Genomic DNA, 26,107 nt, shown 5'->3' with positions numbered 1-26,107 from the left:
AGCTATCCTATCACTGCCTTTAACTCAGCTCCAGTCTAATTGTATAACCAAGGCTTTCAGCTGGCACTTAGCTCAGTTGGGCTTGCATCATAATGTTAATCAACCTCAGGAACCTAGTTGCAAGACTATGTAAAAGAATCATGAAATGCTGTGAGTAAAATTAATGCTATTGCAGCAATCCAAGCAAGGTACAAGTTATTGACACCCTCCAAAGGCACATACAAATCAGACTAAGGTTTGATGGTTATGATGAAAAATAGAGGGGTTATCAAATATATTTTAAAATCTTGATCTAAGGTTGTATACTGCTCTTCTACAACTGAATTGATACTAAGGTGTCTGTAGATATAGGTAGGCTGTTTAGGAGCTGGAGTTCTTGTATTTTATTTCTAAGAAAACAATAGAAATGGAAAGTAGAGCATACAGTAGATTCACAGTTTGCAAAGCAGAACCAGAGAAGAAGAGGGGAGAAGAGAATTTTGAGTTAGTTCTTAATGAAACAAATTAATGAAAAAACATATTTAATACCACTGTGTTTGCTGTGTTAATTAACTCTTCTAGGAAGATTAGCTCAGGCCTATTGCTTTGCTAAGTGGCTCTTTCTAAGGCATGAGCTGGTACTTTCTGTTTTTCAGTGTTATGCCCAGAGGCATGGGGTTTTCATCAGTGTTAAAAATCCATTTATTTTCTTATCACAATCATGCATAATGTCACAGAGACACTTCTGGCTCCTAACTGCTGTGAGCAAAGCATCCTCACTGACACCAAAGCTAGCAGATGGTCAGTCTGTGTAAAAGATCCAAAGAAGAAACTGTCAGGTTGTTTGTCACTGAGCGATAGTTGCAGTGTCTTGTAAATAAATATAGGAAAAATACTTAGTGTGTCCTTTACAGGAAACCAGACCAAGAAATTGGGAGTGAAAAGTTTCCAATGTAGGCACCATTAAAACTTTCAGTAAATATTAAATGGGATGTTGTTTCTACAGGCTCACTAGTCTAAACAACCTGCAGAATAGTTCTGATGGGAAAATGTAGCAATAACTATTTCCTTTTTCATTCTAATGGACAGATTTAATCATACCCAAAGATGGCATCAATACATTGATATTGATGGTTGATAGTAATCCAGACTTTATCTGAAAATTTGGTTTCAATAGTTTGTCGCCTAAGAAAATGATTTTAATAATGGTTGGTTTGTTTGTTTTTTCTTGGTTTGTTTGGTTTGGGTTTGTTTATTTATTTTACTGGGTGGAAATGTGGTGTATTAAACAGCAGCAAATTATGTTGATAACATGAATAACCCAGGTCATATTTGCTGGGATTGTTGACAGAGAAAATAATTGTGTTTAAAGACAATTTGAATGTGCTTGATAAGAGAACATCTTTCAACCTGCTTAGATAAGCACACATTTGCATTTCTCCCATCTAGTATTATATTTTTCGTATTCCGAGCATGTGGCATAACCCTGTTCTCCCTGGCTGCCTAGACAAACCAGCAAGTAGTTTTGTTTGACAATAACAGGTTTTTAACAAGCATTCAAAAGTCTAGTTCAAGTCTCTTCTGTTATAGGGTGTGTATTTCTGAGTGAAAGATGAAATGCACATTTTGCTGCCTGAATCAAAAATCTGAAATAACAGGGAGGTTTAGAATTTTCATGATTTTTCAAATATTGTTTTGTAAGGAATTTATTTTAAACTATGCATAAGAAAATTGAAAAGCTGTGATTAGATCTGCAATTAAGGCTTCCTACAGCAAGATACTGTTACTGTATGTCCTAGAACAGTAAACTAATGGAAATAAAAGGGGGTTTTGAAAAACAACTAGTTTCATTCTTTTTTATACTGGAAGGTTTAATTGTATCTACTGGGTCAGTGACCTTTTTTTTAAGTAGAAATGAATCAGTCAGATACATAAGAGTGATAACCAGTTCCTGCAGTTACAGAAACTGTAGCATCTGTGTTGCTTTAGTCAATGCCTTGGAGACTTTTAGCTGCCACACAAATTGGGGAGTTTGTGACTTTTTTCTTTTCCACCTGCTTTGGAGCAGCACAGATCTCATTAGAAAATGTCACAGACAGCAAATTAATAATGATCTGTCATCTTATACTGAAGAAATGCAGTCCCCACAGTTAAAGGAAGTGTATTTCTGTATTACCCTGATGAGTAAAATACTCAGTACACTAAAACCTAACTGTTGTGTTGGTTTTTTTCTTGAACTATAAATTATAAAGAAGTTTTTAGGGTTTACAAGTCTGACACGAATATATTGTTTTAGCTAAGTAAGTGGACAGGACATGTTAGGGATTTTATAATAATATATGTATTATCTTTAGTTTCTGACAACATTATTTACTTTAGATCATATTTTATCATGCAAAAAAATTGTCAATGTTCAATATTTGTTAGTTTTTATTATCTATGATTTGAGTAAACCCAGAATTGAGAGCCAGGAAACTCTTGATATCTAAACTTGCTTTTAAATAAAATTATAGTTAAGAATTGCTATCAGTAGTCATGTATTTCTTGGAAAATTATTTGTATCGAGAATCTGCGGCAGGGGTTCTGGTAAGAGATGTGGGCTTGTCTCATCATCACAAAACAGGCAAACATGAAGTCGATTCAGGTGACAAAGGTTAGCTATTAGTATTTTTGTGATAGGTAGCGATATGCAAGTGCTATTGTCAAGACTATTTTTAAAAGTCTGTTTCAAATACATAGGACAGACCACTAACTAATTAGGCACTTTCTCTGGGCGTACATGTTTATGTTCTCAGAACGATGCTTTCTGTTGTCTTTGGTTCTCGGGTAGAGCTGCCAGTGGTGGATTTCACATCTGCTGGAGTGGTTCACTTTAGTCAATTTAATAACATGCCTTCTTACTATTAGGATTTACAGAATTTCCAGTCTCTAGTAAGCAGAGCAGGATTCATTAATAGGGATACTTTGATAGTTTCAAAATCTTACTTTTGTGTACCCTTTAAAAATTCTATGGAAAATTACAGCCATTTAGGGTCACAGCTCCTGAGAGCTTCAATACCTGAATCTGCCATTTGGGGTGCAAGTTTGCAGTGAGGGAATTCCATCACTTTACTGGCATCCTTTAGTGTGTTTGCCTGGCTTCTTGGTTTGTTTTTGTTAAAATAGAGGATGATAAATTAATGCTAGATTTTTGCATGCTTGTCTTTATGAGATCAAATATTGATCTCTGTAACAAAGGCAAAACACAGTGTGTCAGGAACAGATCATGTCCACCATGGCTGCATTCTCAGAAAATGCAGAAGTTGTATAAATCTAAATTAGCATATTTTCTGGTAACATAAAAATCAAGTTATCTTAGCAAAATGGATTTTACATTTGGGGCTGGAATAAAATTGATTTTTACTTAGTGATGCATTAAACAGTTTTCACCTCACTTAGAAACAAACAGTTGTTTGACTTCCATTGGGACAAGCATGCCTATACTGCAGTGGGCAAACTGAGTTGGGTTTGGGTTTTTTCTAAGAGTTTGTTTTGAATTGTGTCTTCCACTCTCTGAATCACCTGGAAACTTTGTCATCACTGTAGAGTTATTTGATATATTCATATTTCCTGTGAAGACAGCCACTTGTTATTGGCCTGCAGGCAAAGGGATTCCCCAGTACCTTCAAAACAAGGGATGAGTCACTTAATCCCATGGTGAACAGAACTGTTTTCCATTATTTTGTTCTTGTTTTTCTTCTTTCTGTTTGTCTTTTGAGTCATTTGGAGGTACTAGTACTTGCCATTTGATTTCAACGGACATTGTTCTTCAAAATACATAGTTGCTCACCTTGATACCTGAAGATGGCCTATGTACCTGTTTGATATGCAGCAGATATGGGCTTTTCCTTTCTTCAGTAAGTGCATTTAAAATGCTGAACTTCTAACTTCCTGTATGTATTAAATACAGTGAGAGCTGTTTGTTGTGCCTGCTGAAGTGTTTAATTCCAATTTCTGCTCAGTTCATACTAGCTAGAAATAAATTCTATAGTTGCTTAAGTGCAGAGGGGAGTTGTAGGGTGAAAACTTCTGGGCAGTAACAGGATTTGGAAGATTTAAAAAGATAATCTTAAATTGCACTCTTCACTGTGCATTGTGCTGTAGCCTCACACTCCAAAAACCATTTTGTCACTAGCTCTACTGTTATAAAATCTCCTTAGAATCAACGCTGCCACGTACATAGCTGTGTTGATCACAGAGTTCTCAGAAGGTGGCACCTACAATGTACTAAGGCTCCTGTAGAAACTATGCCTGTTTTGAAGATCCAGTACTTTGCATGCTCCCTTACTCTGAGACCGTTCTGTAATGCTCTCCTTTCAGGGATGTGTCTTTTTACAGCTGCATTTTATTTTGTTTCTTAAGAAGCGTTTTAGATAATTCATATTTCGTTTGTGTTTTGATTCCGTACGTTTTATATTGTATTTTCTTAAATGCGATTAGTCAATTGTTTTCTTAGGGTAAAACACTGCCGGCGCTCACAGCTATTTGTCTTCTAGAGTGCTTAATCCTAGTCACTTTTTCCTGAAACTCCAGTCCACTGTACTGTAAACAAAAGAACAAGAACAGGTTTTCTTCTGTGATAAATGGGCTCAAAATGTTGCTTTTGTCATTTTCAGTCAAAGGAAAAGCAACTCTGTCTCCTCATGACAAGCTGTGTGTGCCGGTTGCAGAGTTTACTTGGAAGTTTATTTCCACATGTAAGCATATAGTGAAATGGGGTGAAAGCTGCTGATGAAAAATAATAACAAAGAAAATAAAGGGAGTAAAATATATTACTGTTTGCCTGTAGGCAATAACATCATTGTCCGTTATAACAAGTGACAAGCAGCTTTCTCCAGCACTGTGCCAGTCTGTCTCTGCAGATGCAGTGGGTATGGCACACTGTAGTGTGAGTGATATCGAAGAAATGAGCAATCTGTTTGTGACAGTAGAGAAATATTCAGGGTCCTTACAAGCAGTTGTAATAAATCACAGGAAGAGAGAGAGAAAAGAGTGCTAGACTGTGTTATGCTATGGATTTTATAGATACTAAACTATTAGATCTAATGATTAGTTTTAAGAATAGACATCTGAATCCAGAGAAAATCACCAATTGAGCTTTCTTAATGGAATATTAATAAAAATATTCCAGTAACATTTACTGGTACTAAATGAACCAGTTTTAGGGAAGATTTTGGGTTTTTAAATTCATTTATTGGAATTCAAGGAGGGGGGGTACATTTTCTGAAGCAGCAGAATTATGGAAACTCTGCCGTGGATTCCAAAAGCTACAGTATAATTACACTTTAAAAAGTGTGCATCATCTATTTAAATTTTAAAATCTGAATTTAATCTGCATATGTGGCCCAATTATGTTCTATATCATAATTTTTTTCTATATTTTCAAAGTTTTTGGTGATACTTTAGGAAAACACTCTACAGTTTCAAAATTATATTCCTTTCCTTACATGTCTTGAGTCTGTTCAGTTAGAATTCTAAGTATCAGGTTGAGGGGAGGCGGGGGGTTTGTATTCTTTTATACAGTACAAGTACAAAGCAATAATGATGCTTCTTTGGCCTTGAAAGCCAAGAATCCCTAGTCTGTCTTCAGGACAATTTCATGTTAATAGGGCTTTTATAAGGAGAGTTATTGTTTTTTTTTCACCTGCCGCTTCAAATATATTTGCCTCTTAGAAAAGGTAAAAGAAATATTACATAATGAAAGGAAATGTTCTTTAGCAATTTATTAGATTTTTTGATTATATTTGACTCAAGCTAAACATTGGTGACATGGCTTAGTTTCTAAATGTATTTTATATTACTATGATTTATTATGAAAGGATAACATCTGCACTAAAGAAACAGTGCAGTGAAAGAAAAGAATGAGGGGAAAACATAAACAATATAATCTTGAGATAATGTGAATCTTTCAGTTTGGAAGACTGCTAAAATGTGGTATTGGATGGCAGTGCTTTCCCAAATTCACTGATTGGTTCAAATAAATGAGTCTCTTTCTTCCTCCTTAATTTGACATCTTAAGTTAGCATAAATCAGCAAAATCATTGCAAGAAAGCTAAAGTATTTTGAAATAGAAAAATTATATTCAATTTCTAATTCTTCTTGAAAGTTACTGCAGAAAATAATATGTATTTTGTAATTTTTCTGCAAATTTAATGAACATGGATTTTTTCCTCTTCTTTTAAGATCTGGGATTTTTATATACACCATCACTTGCTGAGAGAAATATAGAGTATTTCACCCTTGAAGGGCAAAATCATAAAATTATATGAAATACAAAAGTCTCTTCTAGGAGTAAAAGAAACATAATCACACTTTATGGATGTGATGGTCTATTTTTCTATGGAGATTAATTTCAGTTTAGGTTAGATTAAGCCCCTTTGATTGTAAATCTTTTTTATTTGCTGCTTCAAAGAGGTGAAAGGAAGAACTGACAAGAGTTAAAGTTCACTTTTAGAGCTTTATTGCATAATATATTTCATAGAATCATAGAGTAGTTTGGGTTGGAAAGGACCCTAAGATCATCCAGTTCCAACCCCCTCACACTAACCCATGTCACTCAAGGCTCTGTCCAGCCTGGCCTTGAGCACTGCCAGGGATGGAGCATTTACCACTTCTTTGGGAAACCTGTGCCAGTGCCTCACCACCGTTAAGAACTTCCTCCTTGTATCTTACCTGAACTTCCCCTGTTTCAGTTTAAATGATTCACTATAGTTTAATGTCATATTGACATTCACAGAATGGTCTGTGAATGTTGGTATTCTGGATAGTGTCCTGATGTACACTGTATCCATTTTCCCTTTTTAGTTGTACATAAAATCTGTTTGCATAATTGGTCGTTCATTCATACTTTACTATAGTAGCTTCTTGTATGGCTTGTGGTATGGTTAAATGAAAAGACAACAGGAATGAAGTATGTAGGAATATATAAAATATGTATTTATGCATTTATACATGATATTGTTATTTTAGATAATTATTTTATTAAATGAAGTTATTTAACATCCCCACATGCATTCGGTATAACATTTTGGCACATACACATAATGAAAAAAATCAGTGCTTTTTTGCATAATCATTTTCTTTCAAATGACAAAATTCCCTATTTAAACACATTTCTTTCTTCCCTGCCTACAAGAAACATTTCGATTTTCATTGCACAGCAAAGACCAATAAACCCAGGCTTTGTAGAGTTAGTTGTCAGAGATGATTTTAAACTATTATAGGAGTTTATGCCTCAGGAGAGAAAGAAATAAGTTGGTTTTCTGCATTTGATATATATTAATAAATGATTTTACGCAGGTTTGGTAGCTGTTCTTGCTAATAAACTAATATGCATTATATTGACATTTCATTTATGCTGCTTACTTTAAAATATAATTTACATAAAACTTAGATGATACCATTGATACTTCAATCTCCCTGTTTTCAGTTGTGCATTCAGAGCTTAAATTGGGAAGCTTTATTGATGACATTATTGAAGTTTTAGTTATTATTTTATTTAATTTTGCTCTTCTTCCTTAACAAAATTATTTTGGTTACATTTTTAATGGCAATTTTAAATGTCTCCTGTAGAGACTTAGAGCATGCTTTTGGCAGTATGCTGGTTTTTAGAGCTCATTTCCCTTTCATTTATTTCTCTTAACTTCTGTAGAACAGTCCAAATGTTCTGTGCCACAACAACATCCAGTGGTCCTGTGGAAATGAGTCAGAAAGCCCCATGGCACAGGGTACTACTTTAGTTTTCCCATAACCTTTATTTTGGCTCCTCTGCCATGCAACAGATCTCCGCTGCCAAAACAGAAAAGCTGCTACTATCAAAAACATTTACCAGTGGGCCACCTAAAGGCAATAAGCACCTTCTACTGCAATAAATCTTCATTACTTCTCAAATAAGTTATGCTCTACATGCAAAAGAGCTCGAGCTCCTCAGCCTGTGCATTTAAACCTTTGTTTATAATGTGTTGTGAGCTCAGGCGTGCATTGTGCTACCATGTGTTGGTGTTTGAATGAATCATTCCATGAACACCTACCATGAATATTGTGCTGCCTCACTCGGTGTAGGTGTTCTGGGTAGAAGGACTTGGGTAGAGGCAGCTCATAGACTTTTCTTTGATTTTTGTTGTTCTGGTTTATATTGTTATTTATCTAAGTAGTAAACCAATCACATTCTAGAACTCCATTCTTCTCCCATAATGCCTATGTAATTTTATGTATGTAAAATACATTTTCACATCTATTTCACACAGGTATACTTAAATATATCTTTCTTAGTGGAGTCAGTGTGTACATACGTAAGTGGACCAGGTGTCTGTGGTGCAAGCTTCTCAGATATTTTGGAAAATAGTGACATTGGGATAATTCAAACTCATGTAAGGTTTGTGGGAGTAACAGTGAGCTTGGACCACACATGTGCCTCCATCTTTTTTGGTGGTTGGTTGGCTGTGCAGCTAAAAATAGCCTGATGGTTAGTCAATGAGAATTCCTCAAATAAAGGTCCAGCTGCAGCAGATCAGTGGTATCATCCCATGATCCCCATCAGGTTAGAGTTGCTCAGGAAGCGCCTAAAAGCTATTGCTACCTTTGTGGAGTTGGAATAAATTGTTTGATTTGGGATTTCAGAAGATTGCACGTGTAGCTGTATAGAAAGTGATTTCTTGAAGGGGCTTTACTTTGAATACTATCAAGGTAGAGCTGTAACACAGGTCATATGCTAAAAGAAATGCTGCTTGATCAGATACTGCTAGAGGAGGGTATGAATTCACACCCATGTGAGTGCTGCTGGTTCAAAAATGTTATGTCAAGTTCTGAGATTTAAGCACTATCTACCATTTTTAAAGAAAAAAGTCATGTGCTCATGCTCCTTCAGTGGCCAGTGTAAGACATCTTTAAAGTTTAACTGAGTCTGAGATTTTAGTAGGGCTCTTTAAAATGAGTTAAAATATCCCTGTGTGTTCCAGGTATTCTTCTTCAGAAGATCAGGGAATAAGATCCTTTCTGAGGGATTCCTTTACAATCTTCCTGCCATAGTCAATAATAGTCCTCCAAGATAGAAATGCGTTTTAATCTTCATATCCATCTAATCTATGGGAGATGAAATTCTGTAGAAAGATCTGTTACACTGATCTGCCAAACTTCTCTTTCCTTCATAAAAAACATCTAATCTCTCTAGCACACAGAAACCAGGAATTTATTATGTGGGAGTAGAGTGTCCCCCCACCCAGCCCATTGTCTCTGAAGATATTTCATTCAGCTTGGCATCATCTGTGATCGATGTCACATCTACCAGGGAAAGATAATATGTTGATGTACTTTCTGAACTGAATTTTTACTCAGCAGCCCAAACATTCTGCCAATGGCTTCATCACAGCCTTTCTCCTTCCTTTGTTTTATTCTACGTGAGAATAAGTACCAGTTACATCTGTTTCCAGACAGAAGTGTGCAGTTAGTGTATGATTCTGAGACAGATGTTATGAAAATAAGAATTATAGTATTTACCTACAACAGGAATAAGAAATTCTTTAGATGTGGCCTCCTGTTCTCAGTTAAAAGAACTGCTGTGATACTAGGTAGAAAACTGCACAAAGGTTTGATGTTTCTTTGGGGTATAACTTGAGTCTGCACGGATGATACGTGGTAGCGTTAGGCTGGCATTGAAGAGCACTGTTACAACGCAGAATATTGAATCATCAAAACCTATTCTTTTAGGTTTCCTTGAAAAAAAAAAAGAAAAGAAAAGAAAAGCAAAAACCAAACAAACAAAATACCCCCCACAACAAAACAACAAAAGACCATGTTCAATACTCAGATAAACAGGAAAGCTTATATCATTTAACAATTGAGTTTACTCTGAATTTTAATCCCTATTGTATACACTGTCAGCCTTTTCTCACCTTAGAATAGCTACATGCTAGTGTTTTCTATAGCCGCGGAAGTGTTCATGGCAATTACTTTGCTATGTGGACATCAGAAAAAGGTGTGCAGATTTTCTATTGCCATCTTTAGAAGTTTTGCATATATTACACAAAACTGCTTTCAGTTGACTCTCCATGTATGAATGTATTTTTTAACTCATGAGCTAAGGTGTTTCCATTTACCTTATTACGTTTGTAAATCTTCATTTAAAACCTTGGTCAGTAATTATATAAACTGCATCTCTGTGCGGACACTGCTCCTGGTAATCAACCATGACACAGTAAAACAAATCTAGTGTAGATATTCTTTACCTTGCATTCTTACCAAACACAGGGTTCTGCCTGGGGGGACCATATTAGTAGAAGGCCATACATACATTTCTTTTTAGCTGTTATACTGGGTTTTGTAAGGTTGATAGTTGTGGAGATGAGAGAAGTGAATTTTGGGGGCAGTTATGTGACTTTCATGCAAGATTTATTTTAGGGAATATATGCATTTTCAGGGCTGCATCCAAAAATAGCATTTTAATCATTGTCATCTGGCTAAGAAGAATTATCCATGTAATTAGTTTCAAATGAACTTGAAAGGTGTTGCTTAACTTGTGTGAATTCCATTTGAAGCACAAATAAATACACATTTGCATTTTAATGATTTTTAGTAATACTTGAAGTTTTAAATACCATTCCAGATAATTTACTTCATATTCAGGCATTTCTTTCAGCTTACACTTCGGAAAGCAAGAACTGAGGGCTTGAACCCTTTGTATGACTTTTAGATTATAAGGTTCAGAGTTGAATTAAATTTCTGTTTGTTTTCTTTATTTCATGGCAAAACTGGGGAGGAATAGCTGGGGCTCAGAAGCTATCACTTTGTTAAAATGACAGGGCAGGAAATATTTGGCTTAGAATGGGACATAGATCTAGCCTCATAGAAAAAACCTGCCATTTTTAACAATGTGGAACAATGAAATATCTGTAGCTGAAGAGGAGAAGGTTGCAACCATTACCTGATTGGTCCCAGAAAATGGAGTGTGGGGTGCAGCCAGTGCATGGAGCTGTTGATGCTGGTAGTATTTCTCATGATTAGCAAGAATAAGAGAAGGGCATGCCCGAATCACCTAACTGGTAATCTTGGCTTAGCTGGCAGTGCCTTTCATTGGCTGTAGCAGCCAGAGCTCACTCTGACCAGGTGGTCACTGGTCACCAGGTTATCACTACTGGTTGATAACATCTTGGGTCCACAGAGTCAGCCAAGATTTGTTTTCCTGACCAGCACTCTGTTACCATGGACTGGAAGCTGCATATCCTAATCTCTTGCTAGTCAAGACTGCTTTCCTCTTAAGTCTTCACACATTTTAATTTGAAACCGCAACACTTCATTCCCAAAATCATTCAGAATTGCTAATCATTGAAATATTCCTACTCACAACAGTGTTTGTAAAACTGTGTGATTCAGAGCAATTTAATTAATCATTAAAACATAGAAAATGTTATACTTCTTTCATATGTATCAGACTCCTAATGTTATGTTTACAGTGATTTGTACTTCAGATAATCCCGTTGAAATCTTTAGAGTTGCTTGTCATGCACATATTAGTTAACACAAGTAAGGATGGCTGAGCCCAGCACATCATAATCATAAACACAATGTTCTTGTCAAGTACAATGAAAGAAATCAATTGCTGTGACAATAATTGCTGTTCAAAGACAGGGTTTTAGAGAAATAATTGTTCAGTTATTTTTATATTAGAATAATTTTGCTTGCTTTATAACATATCTATTAAAATGTGCTCTATTTGCCAATAAAAAGATAGTAAATAATACATCAGAAAAACAATATATGTGATCTCTTAAGAAACTTTTGCAATACTAATTTAAAAACATTAACATAGATATGAAACTTGTTTTATTTGCATATATCGACTTTAAAAAGAGTTCTGTCATCAGTTGTTCTTTTTTTTACTGAATACTATTATTTTTGGTCATGTTTAAAAATACCATAGTATGAAGGAGAAACCTTAATACAGCATAGGAACACTGTTAAGTTGTGTACATTCGTGTACTCTTAGCAAAGAGAGTGAGACCAATGGGCAGGAGCTATGTGGATCTAGAGGGATATTTAACTAGGATCTTACTCAGGACAGCAAGGTTCGTGTAATGAGGCGATAATTGCCTGGATGGCCCAACTCCTATTAAAAAAAAAAGACTTGTGAGGAGCTTTCAAGATATGTGTAAGTATAGATGTGGGCAGTCAGTGGGACTGCTAGGCACCTAAATAACCTTATAAAGTAATCTTTGGGTGCTCTCTGTTAGAAGGCAATGTGGACAAATAGGGGATCTGTTCAGTAAAGTGATGCTGAGGACCTGACACCCACTATATGCATCTTGTCATTTTTTCACTTTGGACTAGCTCTAGTTTAGGTGCCTTGACTGAAAGCCCATTTGTGTCTGACTTTGGCCCCTGTCGTGAGTCAGTGTGATGGTGCTCAAAGTAGAGTCCCACACATTTCTTAATAGAGTTAAAAGTATAATAGCTTTAAGGTAAAGTTTGAGAAAGGGTTTGCTTTCATTCAATATGGAAATATACTGAATTATTATGCAAATTAGCAGATTAAGTGAAATCATGAAAACAACAATAATTCATGCATGAATGCTTACATACATTTTTGGACATTTTAATTTCTCTTTGCATGTGAAATAATAAGAGAATGAGAACAGAAATAGTAAAGGATGGAACATTTTGGTTTGTTCTGTTTACCTTCTGTTTACAATATTGGTCCTTAAAATATTTATATTTAATTCATGAAATAGTTCCTGTTACATCACTGTAAAAATAAGTAAATTATTTCATTTTAATGCAAGTAATCTTTTGATGCAATATCTAACAGGCATTAATATGTAATGAAGAAAAAAAAGAGATTCTATAGTGTTTCTATAATGCATTCACAGAGCTTAAGGCACAAGTGTGTCATTAATTCGTCCAGTCCAGCCACACTAACCATTATATTTCCCAGATTTTCCCCTGTGTTTATCCCTATAATTTGAGTTTCTTTAAAGATGGTCTGCAGGTTTTGTTTCAATTTGCACATACCAAGCAGCAGCACCTCCACTAATTCCCTTTACACTTTTCAAACTTTCTCCTAAATGCACACACGGAGAAAATTGTTTCTCAGGTAGAATCACAGAATCACAGAATAGTTAGGGTTGGAAAGGACCTTAGGATCATCTAGTTCCAACCCGCCTGCCATGGGCAGAGACACGTCACACTAAACCATGCCACCCAAGGCTCTGTCCAACCTGGCCTTGAACACCGCCAAGGATGGAGCATTCACAACCTCCCTGGGCAACAGAAAACACTGTCCTCAGCCAGGTCTGTGAACTGCACTAAATATGTCTAACTATGACCTCTGTAAGTTAAAAATTTACTCTGTACATTGCAACAAGTGTTATGCGTGCAGTAATTATTCCTTGCAGTTTTCCTTGTCTGTATGCTATTAAATCAGTAATTCTCATACTACCCAGAGCCCTTCTGGGAAGATCATCTGTCTAGCTTACACCTTACTGCTAGACCCTGTATTCTCTTGCAGCCTTTCCCTGGCCACTTTACTGTATTAGACATAAACTACTTTTGTTCAAGGCTTCTTCCTCTTCAGTTCATCCATTTTCCCATTGTTTATTTTCTCCTACTTAATACTAGGAAGATAACTTTTCATCAGTCTCTAATGCACAACACTGGTGATGAACTGCTTTTTTTCAAGCATGCTTCTTAGTGTTTCCACCTGTTTTGTTCCACATGGTTTGAAGGGGCAACTGTGCAAAACTATGTTGTTATCTTCTAGCAGATCATTTCTTTGTTCAAGAGACTTGGTAACCCTGATAATGCTCGTACTGCTATGAGTTTACGTGTATTTTAGCATGATAGTTGTCTTATTGGGAAGATTTGCATTCATAAGTGCAGAAAGTCATTCACCTTGTATTCGGGGTCAGGGTTTCATAAGCCATCTGCAATTCAAAGGCATCTATCTGTGTATTTGGATGTCATTCAGTCTCAACTAGACAGTTAGAAATAGTTGACCCAGTCCATGACCATGTGGACAAGTCTGTGTAAGCACATTTATTTTTCGTACTTTCTGTTCACCATCCATCCATTTTCTGTATCTTAGATTATCTGGTCATTGCAGCATAGTAAAATACTTTTCAGTATATGTAACATTGATTTAAGATAAAGAAAATAAATCATAATAATGTCTGAGTTTAATTCGAATGTGTCTGCTTCCAGCCAGTGTTTCTTACTATGCATTTCTGTGCTGGATGAATGAGTGCCTTTGTATTTTCTCCCCACGGAAACTCATGCACACTATAGGCAAGTCAGCACTTGATCTTTTTGAAAAGTGAGATGATTGAGCTTGCTACGTCATTGTCGGTAAAAGATTTTCCCTAACCTTTGAATATTTTTGATGCTGCTTCTCTCTATTCTTTCCATATTTCCAACTTCCTTTAAAAGCAACAAATCCCAGATTTTCAAGAACAAGTCTGATAGTATCTGATTTGGCAATACCTTGTAGAGTGATAAATTCATCTTCCAAGTGCTGCTTACTGCTGTGCACCTGAGTATTTAAGGTTGTTTTAACCCTTTTTGTTTCAGCATCCCCAGCAGCAATTCCTACAGAGTTGGTTGTTCACACTGAATTCCTAAATGCTTCATTCCAAGGGAAATGTGTGTCTATTGCTCTGTCAATGAGGCCTTGATTCCTTGTTCTCATAAATCCAACTTAGCAAGGACTATGTTTAAAAATAAAAATGTGGAAGTAGGTACCCTTGACTAATTGCGCACCGTATGATTTCATTGTCATCCGTACCATTAACCTTTTTTTCCCAGTCTCTGTGGAAAGCATAGACGTCTCAACCATTATATATCAGTCTCATCAAAACTGGCTGGATCTGACACAGGGGGAACCTTGCAAACCTGGCTAGAAATTTCCTTTTCTGATCGTGGTCCCCTTCTGACAGCTGGCCAATTTTTAATTCAATTAGTTTGCATTACACTGATCTCTGTTTTGACACAATTCACATTTTGCTTTCTTATATCTCTGAAACAAGAAGCAGCTAACTATACTGGGGGATTGCAGAACATCCATTTATACTTGTCCTGCTTTTATGCTCTTTGCTGATGTTAATGTCTTTGTTATATCTCACTTCAATTCCTTATTGTTTCAAACCTGAAAAGATCTTATTTCTACCATTCCATTCCCCTGGCCAAGTTGCATGTGCTCCATTATATCTTTTAAGTTAAAATCAGTATTTTTGAGGTGAGGTGATGTGTGCTTCAAAATACAAACATGCTATAGAGTTATGCAGCTGCATTCCGATACTTTCTCTTTTGTTCTTTATTCCTTTTCCAGTCTCTCCTAACATTCTATTTGCTATTTTGACTGCCACTAAACATTCAGTTGATCTGTTCAAAAATCTATCTGCAACGACTTCAAGACCATTTTCTTGAATGGTAATTGCTAATTTGGACCCTATCTTTGTATATTTGTAGCTGGAGAATTCGTTTGGGTTGTTTTTTTTTTCTTGTTCACATTGCCTTCAGTTCATTGGCACTGAATTTCATGCTCTTATTTTATTGCCAAGTCACTCACTATTGTGAGAGTCTTTGCAGTCAGATTTAATCTTTATTGCCCTAAATAAACCAAGGCTATTGTCTCACCACAGCCTGGAACCAGGTTAGTTTGACAAAATCTATTTTCTGTGTCTTTCTTTTTGTTAACATGAATTTTGATTTTTTCTCCCTTCTGATTATTTATATTTAAAAAAACCCCGAAACAGAGAAGAAATTAAATTATTTCAGATTTACTAGCCAAGAAAAGATAATGCAAAAGTGTTAAGTAAACATTTCACATTCTCAGGGCTGTAATTTCCAGTGATTTATATTATTTTATGTGGGTGTGTGTTTGAAACATTCATTTCTGAATTTGACTTCACATGTAAACTAAATGATATTTTGATTGATGACAGGAGAGTTTGGTGTGTGACCCAGCTCCATTGACATACAGAGCACAGAAGCAATTTGTCTGAAGTTTTTGAACCAGAACCCTGAAGTTTTCTTCTACTACTAACTTAAGAGAATTGTTCAAGAAATTAATAACTGTGAAGAACAGTATTTTTTAAGGAAAGAGATTCAGGTCCTGGTCATAATGAAGCAGTCACACAGCACGAGGATCTCTTAGTTTGTTGTCTCTAGCTCTTTTGAATGTATTAATCTTTTCCAAATTTCAGGAGTTCATCATTTTAAGCAGAGTTGCTGTTATATCAATGGGGTGGTAGAGAAAAAACAGAAGCCAAATTATCCATCAAGTGGAAACATCCATTTGAAAACAATCTAAACCCTGAAACATGGGATAAGTATGTTGAAACACAAGAAGTCATGATCTGGTTTCTTTTGCAGACCTTCCCTTTCATGAGTTTATCGGTTTCATAAGAAGACAGGCTGAGAAAGTTGGGGCTGTTCAGCCTGAAGAGAAGGCTGTGTGGAGACCTCATAGCAGCCTTCCAGTATCTGAAGGGGGGCTATAGGGATTCTGGGGGGAGACTCTTTGTTAGGGACTGTAGTGACAGGACAAGGGGTAACGGGTTCAAACTTAAATAGGGGAAGTTTAGATTGGATATAAGGAAGAAATTCTTTACTGAGAGGGTGGTGAGGCACTGGAATGGGTTGCCCAGGGAAGCTGTGAATGCTGCATCCCTGGCGGTGTTCGAGGCCAGGTTGGACTGAGCCTTGGGTGACATGGTTTAGTGTGGGGTGTCCCTGCCCATTGCAGGGGAGTTAGAACTAGGTGATCTTAAGGTCTTTTCCAACCCTAACTGTTCTATTATTCTATGTTCTGTGATTCTAATTTAGCTTATTTGGAAGGACTGTAGAGGAGAAGAGTAAGTGAAACGGCTTAACCTTACTTCATGCACAGCATGCTCATTTATAGCAACATGTCAGTACTGTGATGTTGCCCCTAAGCATCTGTTGCAGTTACTAGGTAGACAGTACACTATATGGTAGGGAAAACATTTCTGGGAAATAGTATTTGTAAGGAGCTATTGGTTTAAAAATCTTAAAAGATGTTGCTATGAAACTGGACTTATTCTGGTGGTCAGTGAGGTTTTTTTGTGTTCCATTTTTACCTAGGCACCAAATATAAATTCACAGTCAGCTTGTACTTGCTTTCAAAGGAGACTGGAGAAAGGAAGACATTAGTGTTACTGCATGGATAATGATTATATTTTGCATTTATGCACAGTACTCCTCTGAATTATACTACTTCAGGGAATTTGTGGTATTTCCCATGTTAGTCAAACAATATAATTTTGAAGCTTTTTGGCAAAAAAATCATGGATGAGTAGTATAATTCAATAGTTGCAGTGCAGTATTAATTGAAAACACTGTGTACAGCAGATGTGCTACCATGACTGACAAGTTTGTCACGGAACTAGAAAATGCAGATACTCTTATAAAACAAAGTCTAAAAAATTAAGAGATCTTCTGACTGCTTTACATTAGGTGTCAAGTTTAGAAGCCTTTTGTCAGTATCCAGTAATTCATCAAAAGAGGTTGAAAGTTCAAATCCTGAATGGGCTAAATGCGTCAAATACAAAAATATTGTATTTGATTGTGATCTGCCGAAGTTTAATAATTTCGGGGGTTTTTTCTTCTTCTGTTTTCTCTTTGGGACTGCAATGTGGAAATGTTCTTTGGGATGTTTTCCCTGGGAAATTTACTATAGAAATATTCAATTTGATAAAACAAGCCTATTGTCATATGCAAACCTGGTTTCTCAAACTAATTATACTCTTGCATAGTCATCATTCCCGTGTCCCAGGAAATTACTCAGAATTCGCAAACTGAGAGAAATTGATACAAATTTTTGCTGTCCTTCACCCTCTTTTCCCATCTGCTAAATGCAGAACATGCAGTGCATATTTGTCGAGACTGTTGTGGGTATGTAGATGGTTGTAAATGAAGCTTATCCTGTGCTAATGGAGACAGCAATAGCGTTTTATGGAGACAGCCACAGCATCAGAGGTGTACATTCTCTTTTGACTTTGAATTTGGATGGTTGACTGTTATCATCTGATAGAGTTTAGTTTTCCTCTATATTTGTGGTTTTTTTCCCCCACTTAAATGTGTTTTAATTACCTTTGATACCCTAAAAATACAAACTTTTTCAGACCATTATGTTACAATTATGTTTTTCTTTTGTAATTGCAGTTGTTTCTTGTCCTTACTGCTGGTAGCCGCTGTCGTTTGGAAAATCAAACAAACCTGTTGGGCTTCTCGACGGAGAGAGGTATCAATAACTTTCAGTTTATTGTAATAGCTTTATCTTTCAGGATAAACTGAGACCTTTGGTGGACAGCCACACCTCTGCTTTGTCCTGTATACATAATTTAAATATCCCTTTAAACTTTTTTCTACCCTGGACCGAAGAAGAAAACTTTTTTTCTCCCTGCTGTCAAAAATCAGAGAAATTGCAGCATGAGGTTGCAGAAAGCTAAATTTTCATTATGGTGTAATATTTAAACAGAATAGAGTATTCCGACTGGAAGAGACTTACAAGAATCATCTAACCTGACTACTTCAGGGTTGAGCAAAAGTTGAAACATGTTATTAAGGGCATTGTCTAAATGACCCTGAAACACTGACAAGCTTGGGGCACCAACCACCTCTGGGAAGCCTGTTCCAGTGTTTGGCCACCCTGTCAGTAAAGATTTGCTTCCTCATATCCAGTCTAAACCTTTCCTTGGCATCTTTGAACCATTCCCATTCATTCTATCAGGGGGTACCAGGGAGAAGAGATCAGTGCCTCTTTTGCATGTTCCTTCCTCAGGAAGCTGTAGAGAATAATGGGGTCACCTCTCAGGCTCCTTTTCTCCAAACCAGACAAGCCCAAAGTCCTCAGGTCCTCCTCATAGGAGGCTGACATGCCTTCCAGCCCTTTCAACAGCTTTGTTGCCCTCATCTGGACACATTCAAGGACCTTCACCCCCTTAATTCGTGGGCCACAGAGCTACACACAATACTCAGGTGAGGCTGCACGAATGCTAAATACAGAGATAATCACATCTTTTGACAGTCTGGTTATACTGTTTAATACATCCCAGTACTCTTAATAGTCTCAAAATAATAGCGCAAAAACATTAGGAAGTTGAATTAACACAGAGAATCATACTGTAGTGTCTCAAACTTTCTAGGAAGCTATTTGATTCTGTGACTGAGGCTGTGTTGTTATCAGCAATCATTGGAACATAGAATAGTAGACAACCCACTCTGCGAGGAGCTTGTAATTTCTTCTTTTTTATTCTCTTTTCTTTGTAATTTTTTTTTATTCTAAGCAAAATTCTATCTCCGTTAATATCAATAGTTCTGTCATTAAAACCATGGCACAATTGAAGCTCTTCAATAAATATTCATACATAAGGTCACCTTATTCTTTTCTCGGCCCAAATATTTGTTCTTATCTGTAAACAAATGCTTAAACTTAAATGAGATTAAACTAAAGTTATGTGTACTGCTACACATATATAGAACAATTTAGATGATGTGTACTGATAGTTGTCATATGTAATTTGGTTCTCATAAGACATAATTTTAGACAGTGATTTTTTCCCTCTCTGAAGTTTCTAATCTTGGTAGTTTTGGAAACTACCCTTATTTAATGGTATTGTAATCTAGATTTTTAAAAATACAAGTTTTTCTTTAAGTAGTTAATTTTTCTTAGTATACTGGCACTATGAATGTTTAAATAACTTTTAATGTAGTCTACGGTGAATGTAGATATGCTTTAAAAGTGCCAGGTAACTAGCAATTGCTACTTTCCCTCACTGAAATTATAGTGTATTAATGCCTAGGTTTAGTTCTGCACTCGTGCTGCAAAGAAAAATATATATTATGGTAGTTATTTCATTTAGGTATTTTTTTATTCAGATGAATATTGTTAAGCATATTCTTCCTCTAAGGGCAAGTGCTCATGTGTTTGTTATTACTTGCAAAATACAGATGAACGTTACTTTAAACTGCAGTATTCTATTCAACTTATTAATATTTCATTTGAGTTTCTCTCAATACTTATTAATAGGTCTGTGCAAAACTATTGTGACAAAACATAGCTATTCTTTGATTTCATTTATCGTGTTAATAAGGATGTTTTATTGACATGTTTAAGAACAAATATGAGCATTTGAGTTTAACAGATCTAGTTTAGGGTCTAGTCTGTTTTCCATTCTTACCTTCCTAGATGTTTGAAATAGAGTATTTTTAATGTAGTCTGTAGGCATCATCCTATGAAGAACACATTCTCATATAAAAAGTTTAAGTTTTCCAGGTTTTATTTTCCTCATGGGATTTCTAAGACTGAATGGAAGCTCATATAAACTCACTGATAAATACAATATAAATATAAATCAGCTTCTTCCAAAAAGTAAACCAGAAAGAAATACATGGTAACCGGATTAAAACTCTGAGGTCCATGCTTCAGTTCTGATCCGTGTTTTTTCTTGAACTAAAGAAATTTATCTGTCTCTCATTCAGAAATATACTTTGTTTAATTTCAAAATTACATGAATATGTATTTCTTCCTATTTTAAATGAGGTGTGAAACAGTACCTAGATTGTGACAGCATTATGTAAATGTTTAAGCAAATCTCCTTATTTTCAATCTACTATTGCACATCAGCAGCAGTTCATGTCAAACACAAATTTTCCATAATGTTCCCCATAATATTTTCCTTACTCTAGGTCAGAGAATTTGTTTTTATAGGCAGCATATTTTGTAAGGCTTTGGAATGAAGTGTGACAAATAGGTGGTATAAAAACCATACAAGTAGAAGGCAATCTATTGTTGAAAAGAATTTTTAAGTACCTACTTTTAAAGCCCACCCATTTAGCAGATAAGTTTACCATGTCTTTCTCATTCTTGAAAGACAGGAATGATTGACTCTGTAGATGTTACCTCCAATATGGACACAAACTGCAATAAGAAGTGAAATATAACAAGAACACAAACCAATATGAGAAAGCATGCTGTTAATGGCTGTGCATCCATTTATTGTTCATCCCAATATGTTTTCCCCTAGAGGAGGAGAAACTTTACTATCCAGTTCTTGTGATCTTTTAGTAATGAATTTTATCAGGCTGTTGAGGTAAGCAGATCATTTTTTGAAGTTTCCATAGACTTCTGTGTGTAGCTGAAAATACAGAACCTTGTCCTTTATTTGCCTTCTGACTTTAATGCTTGGCTAAATTGGGTCATTATTGATTCCAACTTGAATGTAACATGGCCCCAGTCCAACACAAAACAAGAGCAAGTTGTTTGCCATGTGTAGTGGGAATGTCTCAATTTTCCCATGAATTCAGAAATTCACTCTCCAGTTTCTTTCCTAATTCATTGCTCATTGAGCAAATATTTGCTTCCCACTGCTCAAAGCACTGACCAAATCTTACTGAGCAGTTCATTTGAATTTAGGCTCTGTTACAGGTACATGTGTCCTGGGTTCAGCAGCAGCAGTCAGTTTTTCTCCTTCTTAGTAGCTGATGCAGTGCTATGGTTTTGACTTTCGGCCTGGGAATAATACTGATAAAGCCGATGTTTTTGGTTGCTGGTCAGAATGTTTACCCTGACCAAGGACTTTGTGAGTCTCATGCCCTGCCAGGGAGGAGGGGAAGCCGGGAGGAAGCAGGGACAGGACACCTGACCCAAACTAGCCAAAGAGGTATTCCATACCACAGCACGTCATGCCCAGGATGTAGAATGGAGAGTTACCCAGAAGGGCTGGTTCGCTGCGGGGTGGGGGCGAGATATCCGTCGGTGAGGTGTTGTATTCTCTTCCCTGGTTATTTCCTTTATCATTATTATTATTGGTGGTAGCAGCAGTCGTTTGTGTTATACCTTAGTTATTAAACTGTTCTTATCTCAACCTGTGGGAGTTGCATTCTTTCGATTCTCCTCCCTGTCCCTCCAAGAGTGGAGGGAAGAAAGGCGGGGGGGGAAGTAGACTACGTGGTTCTGATTTACGGCCTGGGCTTAAACCACGACAACATGTAAGAAACTAGGTTTAATTTTTATATATATATATATGAAAATCAATCAATAAATAGTGTCTTCCAAAAGACTAACTGATGTTTATCAACACTGAATTTAACTTTCATTTTCCCATATTGATTGGTCTTTTGATTTCATTAGTTGAAATCATTCTTCCCTAAGCCAAGTCTTTGAGTTTTGGTTTTGTTTTTTTTTTACTTATACAAAATTTTTGTTCTCAACTTTTTCCTGCTTACATTGCTGTCTCTGAAGATACACTTTATCTAAGGCTTTTTGAACATCTATATTTATACTTTTAACTCCTGTCTGAGCTTCTCCTTTCCTGCCTTCTGAAAGAGCAAGAGGCAGCAGATAGACTCTCACCTTATACCATCAAAGTTATTCACCTTCTGCATTGAAAGAAAATGGGAAGTAGTATTCCTTTATTTCATAGTTTCAAAAAGATCGATGCAACTTTGAGCAGGAAACCATGAACAACCTCCTGCCTGGTATCCCTTGACACCTTCCACCACCCATCCCTCACATGGATCAGCGACGCTTAAAAAAAGACCTTAAAAAAGGCTGAGGTATCAATGTAAAGTATTGCTCATTTAAGAGAGTTTGATCCTTGAAAGGAATAATGCAGAATATCATGAGATGATTTCCAAAGCGGTATTCTCATGGCACTATCTTTCTTGAGGAACAAACCAGAAGGAATTTTGTGAGTAGCAAACCTCAAATTCCTACTTAGAGAGCAGGATAACATTTGCAGGTAAGCATGGAAATTCATGTAGGAGTAGAATAAGGGCAAGATATATTTGTCAAATAAGCTAAGGGAGTTCCTAAGTGTTGCAAAGTTTAGGAGCAGGAAAGCGTATTTTTACAAGTCTTATACTACATAAAAGGATCAGATATGTACTCTAGGTTTTAATCTCTCATCCTTCTTTTTCCTTCAGAGTCTTATAAATCTTTCTACTGAGACCTTTCTTGGTGAAATTTCACTTGTTAGTTCTCTGAATGAAAAACGGAGAGCTGTCATTCTCTCCCAAAAGATTTGTTAGGCTTCCTGCATTTTTATACCCAGAATTCACCCAAGAGCCCATCCATGAAGTTTCAATCTGACTCCGTTTTCCTTCTTTAAACAGAAAAAGATATATCACCCAGATTTGCTAAATAAGAAAATTGAAGAGAATATTATTTGTTGTCTCTGCATGTTTCATATCTAAAGTATTCATTCAATCTTCTGTTGCGAATGGTACAAGAGAATTTGTTCATAGATCATTTTACTGAAAAGCTTGATAGGTTGCCTGCCAATTTTGTAGTGGCTCAAAGGTTTTGCCTCATGAACTTCTTCTGATTGAAAGGCATCACACTGCAGATAAAATTTGCATCCAAATGATTTCTTATTAATAGTGTATTGAACTTTCCTATTTGCTGACAAGATTACACTGAGGTCACTAACAAACTCATACAGATGGGATTATAAACCACACAGCTTCTACTTAAGGTATTTTAGCAAAGTATTTGTCCTTCATAAGATAAAGCAGCTGCTGCTCAGATACACTTTGTACTATTTATTCAGCCAGTTGTTTTAAAGAATTGTTACCTTTAATCCAAAAGCGTGCAGTCATTGGTGTGCCTACAGACATACTTCTCCCCTATCCTCCCAGACACACACAAAATACATCTGTTTGCAAACATTGAGTGTTGTTATATAAAATCATAGAATGGTTTGGGTTGGAAGGGACTTTTGAAGGTCATCTAGTCCAAACTCCTCTGCAATGAGCAGGGAAATATCTTCAACTAGACCAGGTTGCTCAACCCCCCGTCCAACCTGGCCTCGAATGTTTTTAGGGATGGGGCAGCTGCAGTTTCTCTGTGCAACCTGTGGCAGTACCTCACTGCCCTCATCATAAAAGGTTTCTTCCTTATATCTCGTCTGAAATATTCGTGTATATTGTATTGGTCAATTAGTTAAAATGCAGCCTTACATCTTTTTTTAAGAACATCTCCTTTCTTACTTATTATTATAATTGCACACTAGAAAGCTTGCATGTCTTAAAAAGCTGACATAGAGTCTTGTTTCCTCTTGTAATACACTAGAAGTCTCCTGAGCAATGAGGAAGTTATGCATTATTGCACATTTATGGAACAATGTTTGAAAGCATGGTATTATATGTGTAAAGTGCTTGCCTAACGTTAAAGGTTAATATCATTCCTTTATAGGAATTTTCATATTTATATATAGCATTTCATTATACAGTCAGCTGTGCACCATTTGCCTGTCTGACAGAATAGCATATACAGGCATAAAAGCATGGAGTTAGAGAATGCTTGCTTTACAGTGTGTAGGTGCCTCACAAGTTACTGCTTCTTTTTATTTAATAAGCTTATGTTTGTGTAAACCCCACCACCACCTTTCTAGCTTTAATTTTAATATCAAGGTAGTTTTATTCTCTTGAATATTCAAAGATTCTTAAAAACATGCAAATGAAACTGAAATAGACTTCTTCTTTATAACAGCAACAAGTCATGTAATACCTTTAGGCTCATTTCTATGGTAACCGTAATAAGAACAAGAAAGTTCAGTTATGTTGATAGTACTAATGAATGTACATAATATGTGAATTTCAGCTCGAGCTTTTTTCCTTTATATTGTAATGACACTTGTATTTTTAAAGTATTCCTTTTAGAAAAGGCAATAATGGCTTTTGGTGAATGTAATATTGCTTATGGAATGCAACATGTTTAGTTTAGCAATATTAATATGCATAGAATATGATGCATTCTTGAACAACACCCTTTTGAAGGAGCAAAAGGAATACTTTGGTTCATGTATGTGTTTTAGTGTGGGCAAGGAACCACCAATAGTTGATATAAGGAAACCAAGAAATATTAATACATAGAATTAAAGTACCCTGAAGCATAATATTATTCATGTGTGTAGGTGTTTACAGGCTTATATGCTTTATGTTTAAAAGTTGTTAACCTCACAGATTACTTCTCTTTTTTGGTAACTTCTTGTCTGTTGCTTAGCAAATATCTTGCACATCTATATGTACTTACTCATAGACTCTGTGAGTAATCCTACTGAAGTCAAAGGAGCTATTCATAGGACCAGATTTTCAACTTGTTACATTGCTCAAGCTCTTCTGAAATCAGTTGAGTTATGACTGCTTATTTCAACTACGGATTTAGTTTGATTGAGGATAACTGGGGCATTTATTTCAGGCTGTCATTTTCTGAATTCTCTCCAACCTGAAATTCAGGCTCCTCTTTGAATGAACCTTTCAAGTGATATGCTAGTTAGTTGACACTAGATCTTGTGTCAGGACTCCCTCTACAGTCAGTATAAGAGACACTTGCAAATGACAACTCATCCCACCTAATTTTCAGTGTTCCTTTTGATAGTGGTGGGATGACAACTTGTTAAGGGTATAAATAACCCAGTGAGTCAATTCTCCTATATTGAGAGTTAATCTTTGCTTTAATTTTGTAAAATTGAGGCTTTACTTATAATACTGTCACTTTGTAAAAATAAGTGTCTGATTGCTATATTAGCACTGCTCACATCATTCTTATTCTCTGTAAAGAGAAGTATTAAATGATATCAGTGACAGACTCAGTATTGTATTGGAAGGATTTATTTGGGAGGTGGCGAGTTAAACAAAGTTGATCTAATGCAGATGTCTCAAAATATCATACAGTGTTAAAAGGCTTCTGTGAACAATTCTTATGAGAGTAGGAGCATGAGATTGAAGAGCATATTTTAGTTATTGAAGGCTATGTAGCTCCGGCCAAAGGCCCTTATCCCAGGAAGTAATCTTGGCTGTCTTGTATCAACTCAGCTTATTGAATTTCCATCTTCAGTAGGAATTCACCGTGACCATGACTGCCTAGAGTTGATCCAAGTTTTATTTAGGCCTCACACACTTCTAAACCTCTGTGCGCTTTAGGGAGGTGTCATGGCCTATGAAGGCAGCTATCTGTGGGAATAGTGTTAAAGTAGTACGTAGTATACGGACTGGAGGTAATTAACTATACTAATAAATTCAATGGGGAAGTGGACTAAAAACAGAATCCAAATTATCCATCAAGTGAAAACATTCC

The 26,107-nt window shown here is 36.1% G+C and overlaps 1 protein-coding gene across 1 annotated transcript in view; it reads left to right on the top strand.

Moving 5' to 3' along the window:
- Positions 1-26,107, top strand: part of ATRNL1 (attractin like 1) — a gene marked incomplete at both ends in the record, with an annotated part of 528,973 nt that overhangs the window by 275,864 nt on the left and 227,002 nt on the right. Inside the window, one exon of the mRNA XM_080620626.1 lies at positions 18,190-18,268. Coding sequence (XP_080476752.1) covers positions 18,190-18,268 — 79 coding nt within the window. The remainder of the gene's footprint in view (positions 1-18,189; positions 18,269-26,107) is intronic.

Source organism: Psittacula echo (genome assembly GCF_963264785.1).
Source record: "Psittacula echo genome assembly, chromosome: 6".
NCBI lineage: Eukaryota > Metazoa > Chordata > Aves > Psittaciformes > Psittacidae > Psittacula > Psittacula echo.
Note: the sequence above shows the minus strand (reverse complement) of the source record. Positions and strands in the feature narration are given on the sequence as shown.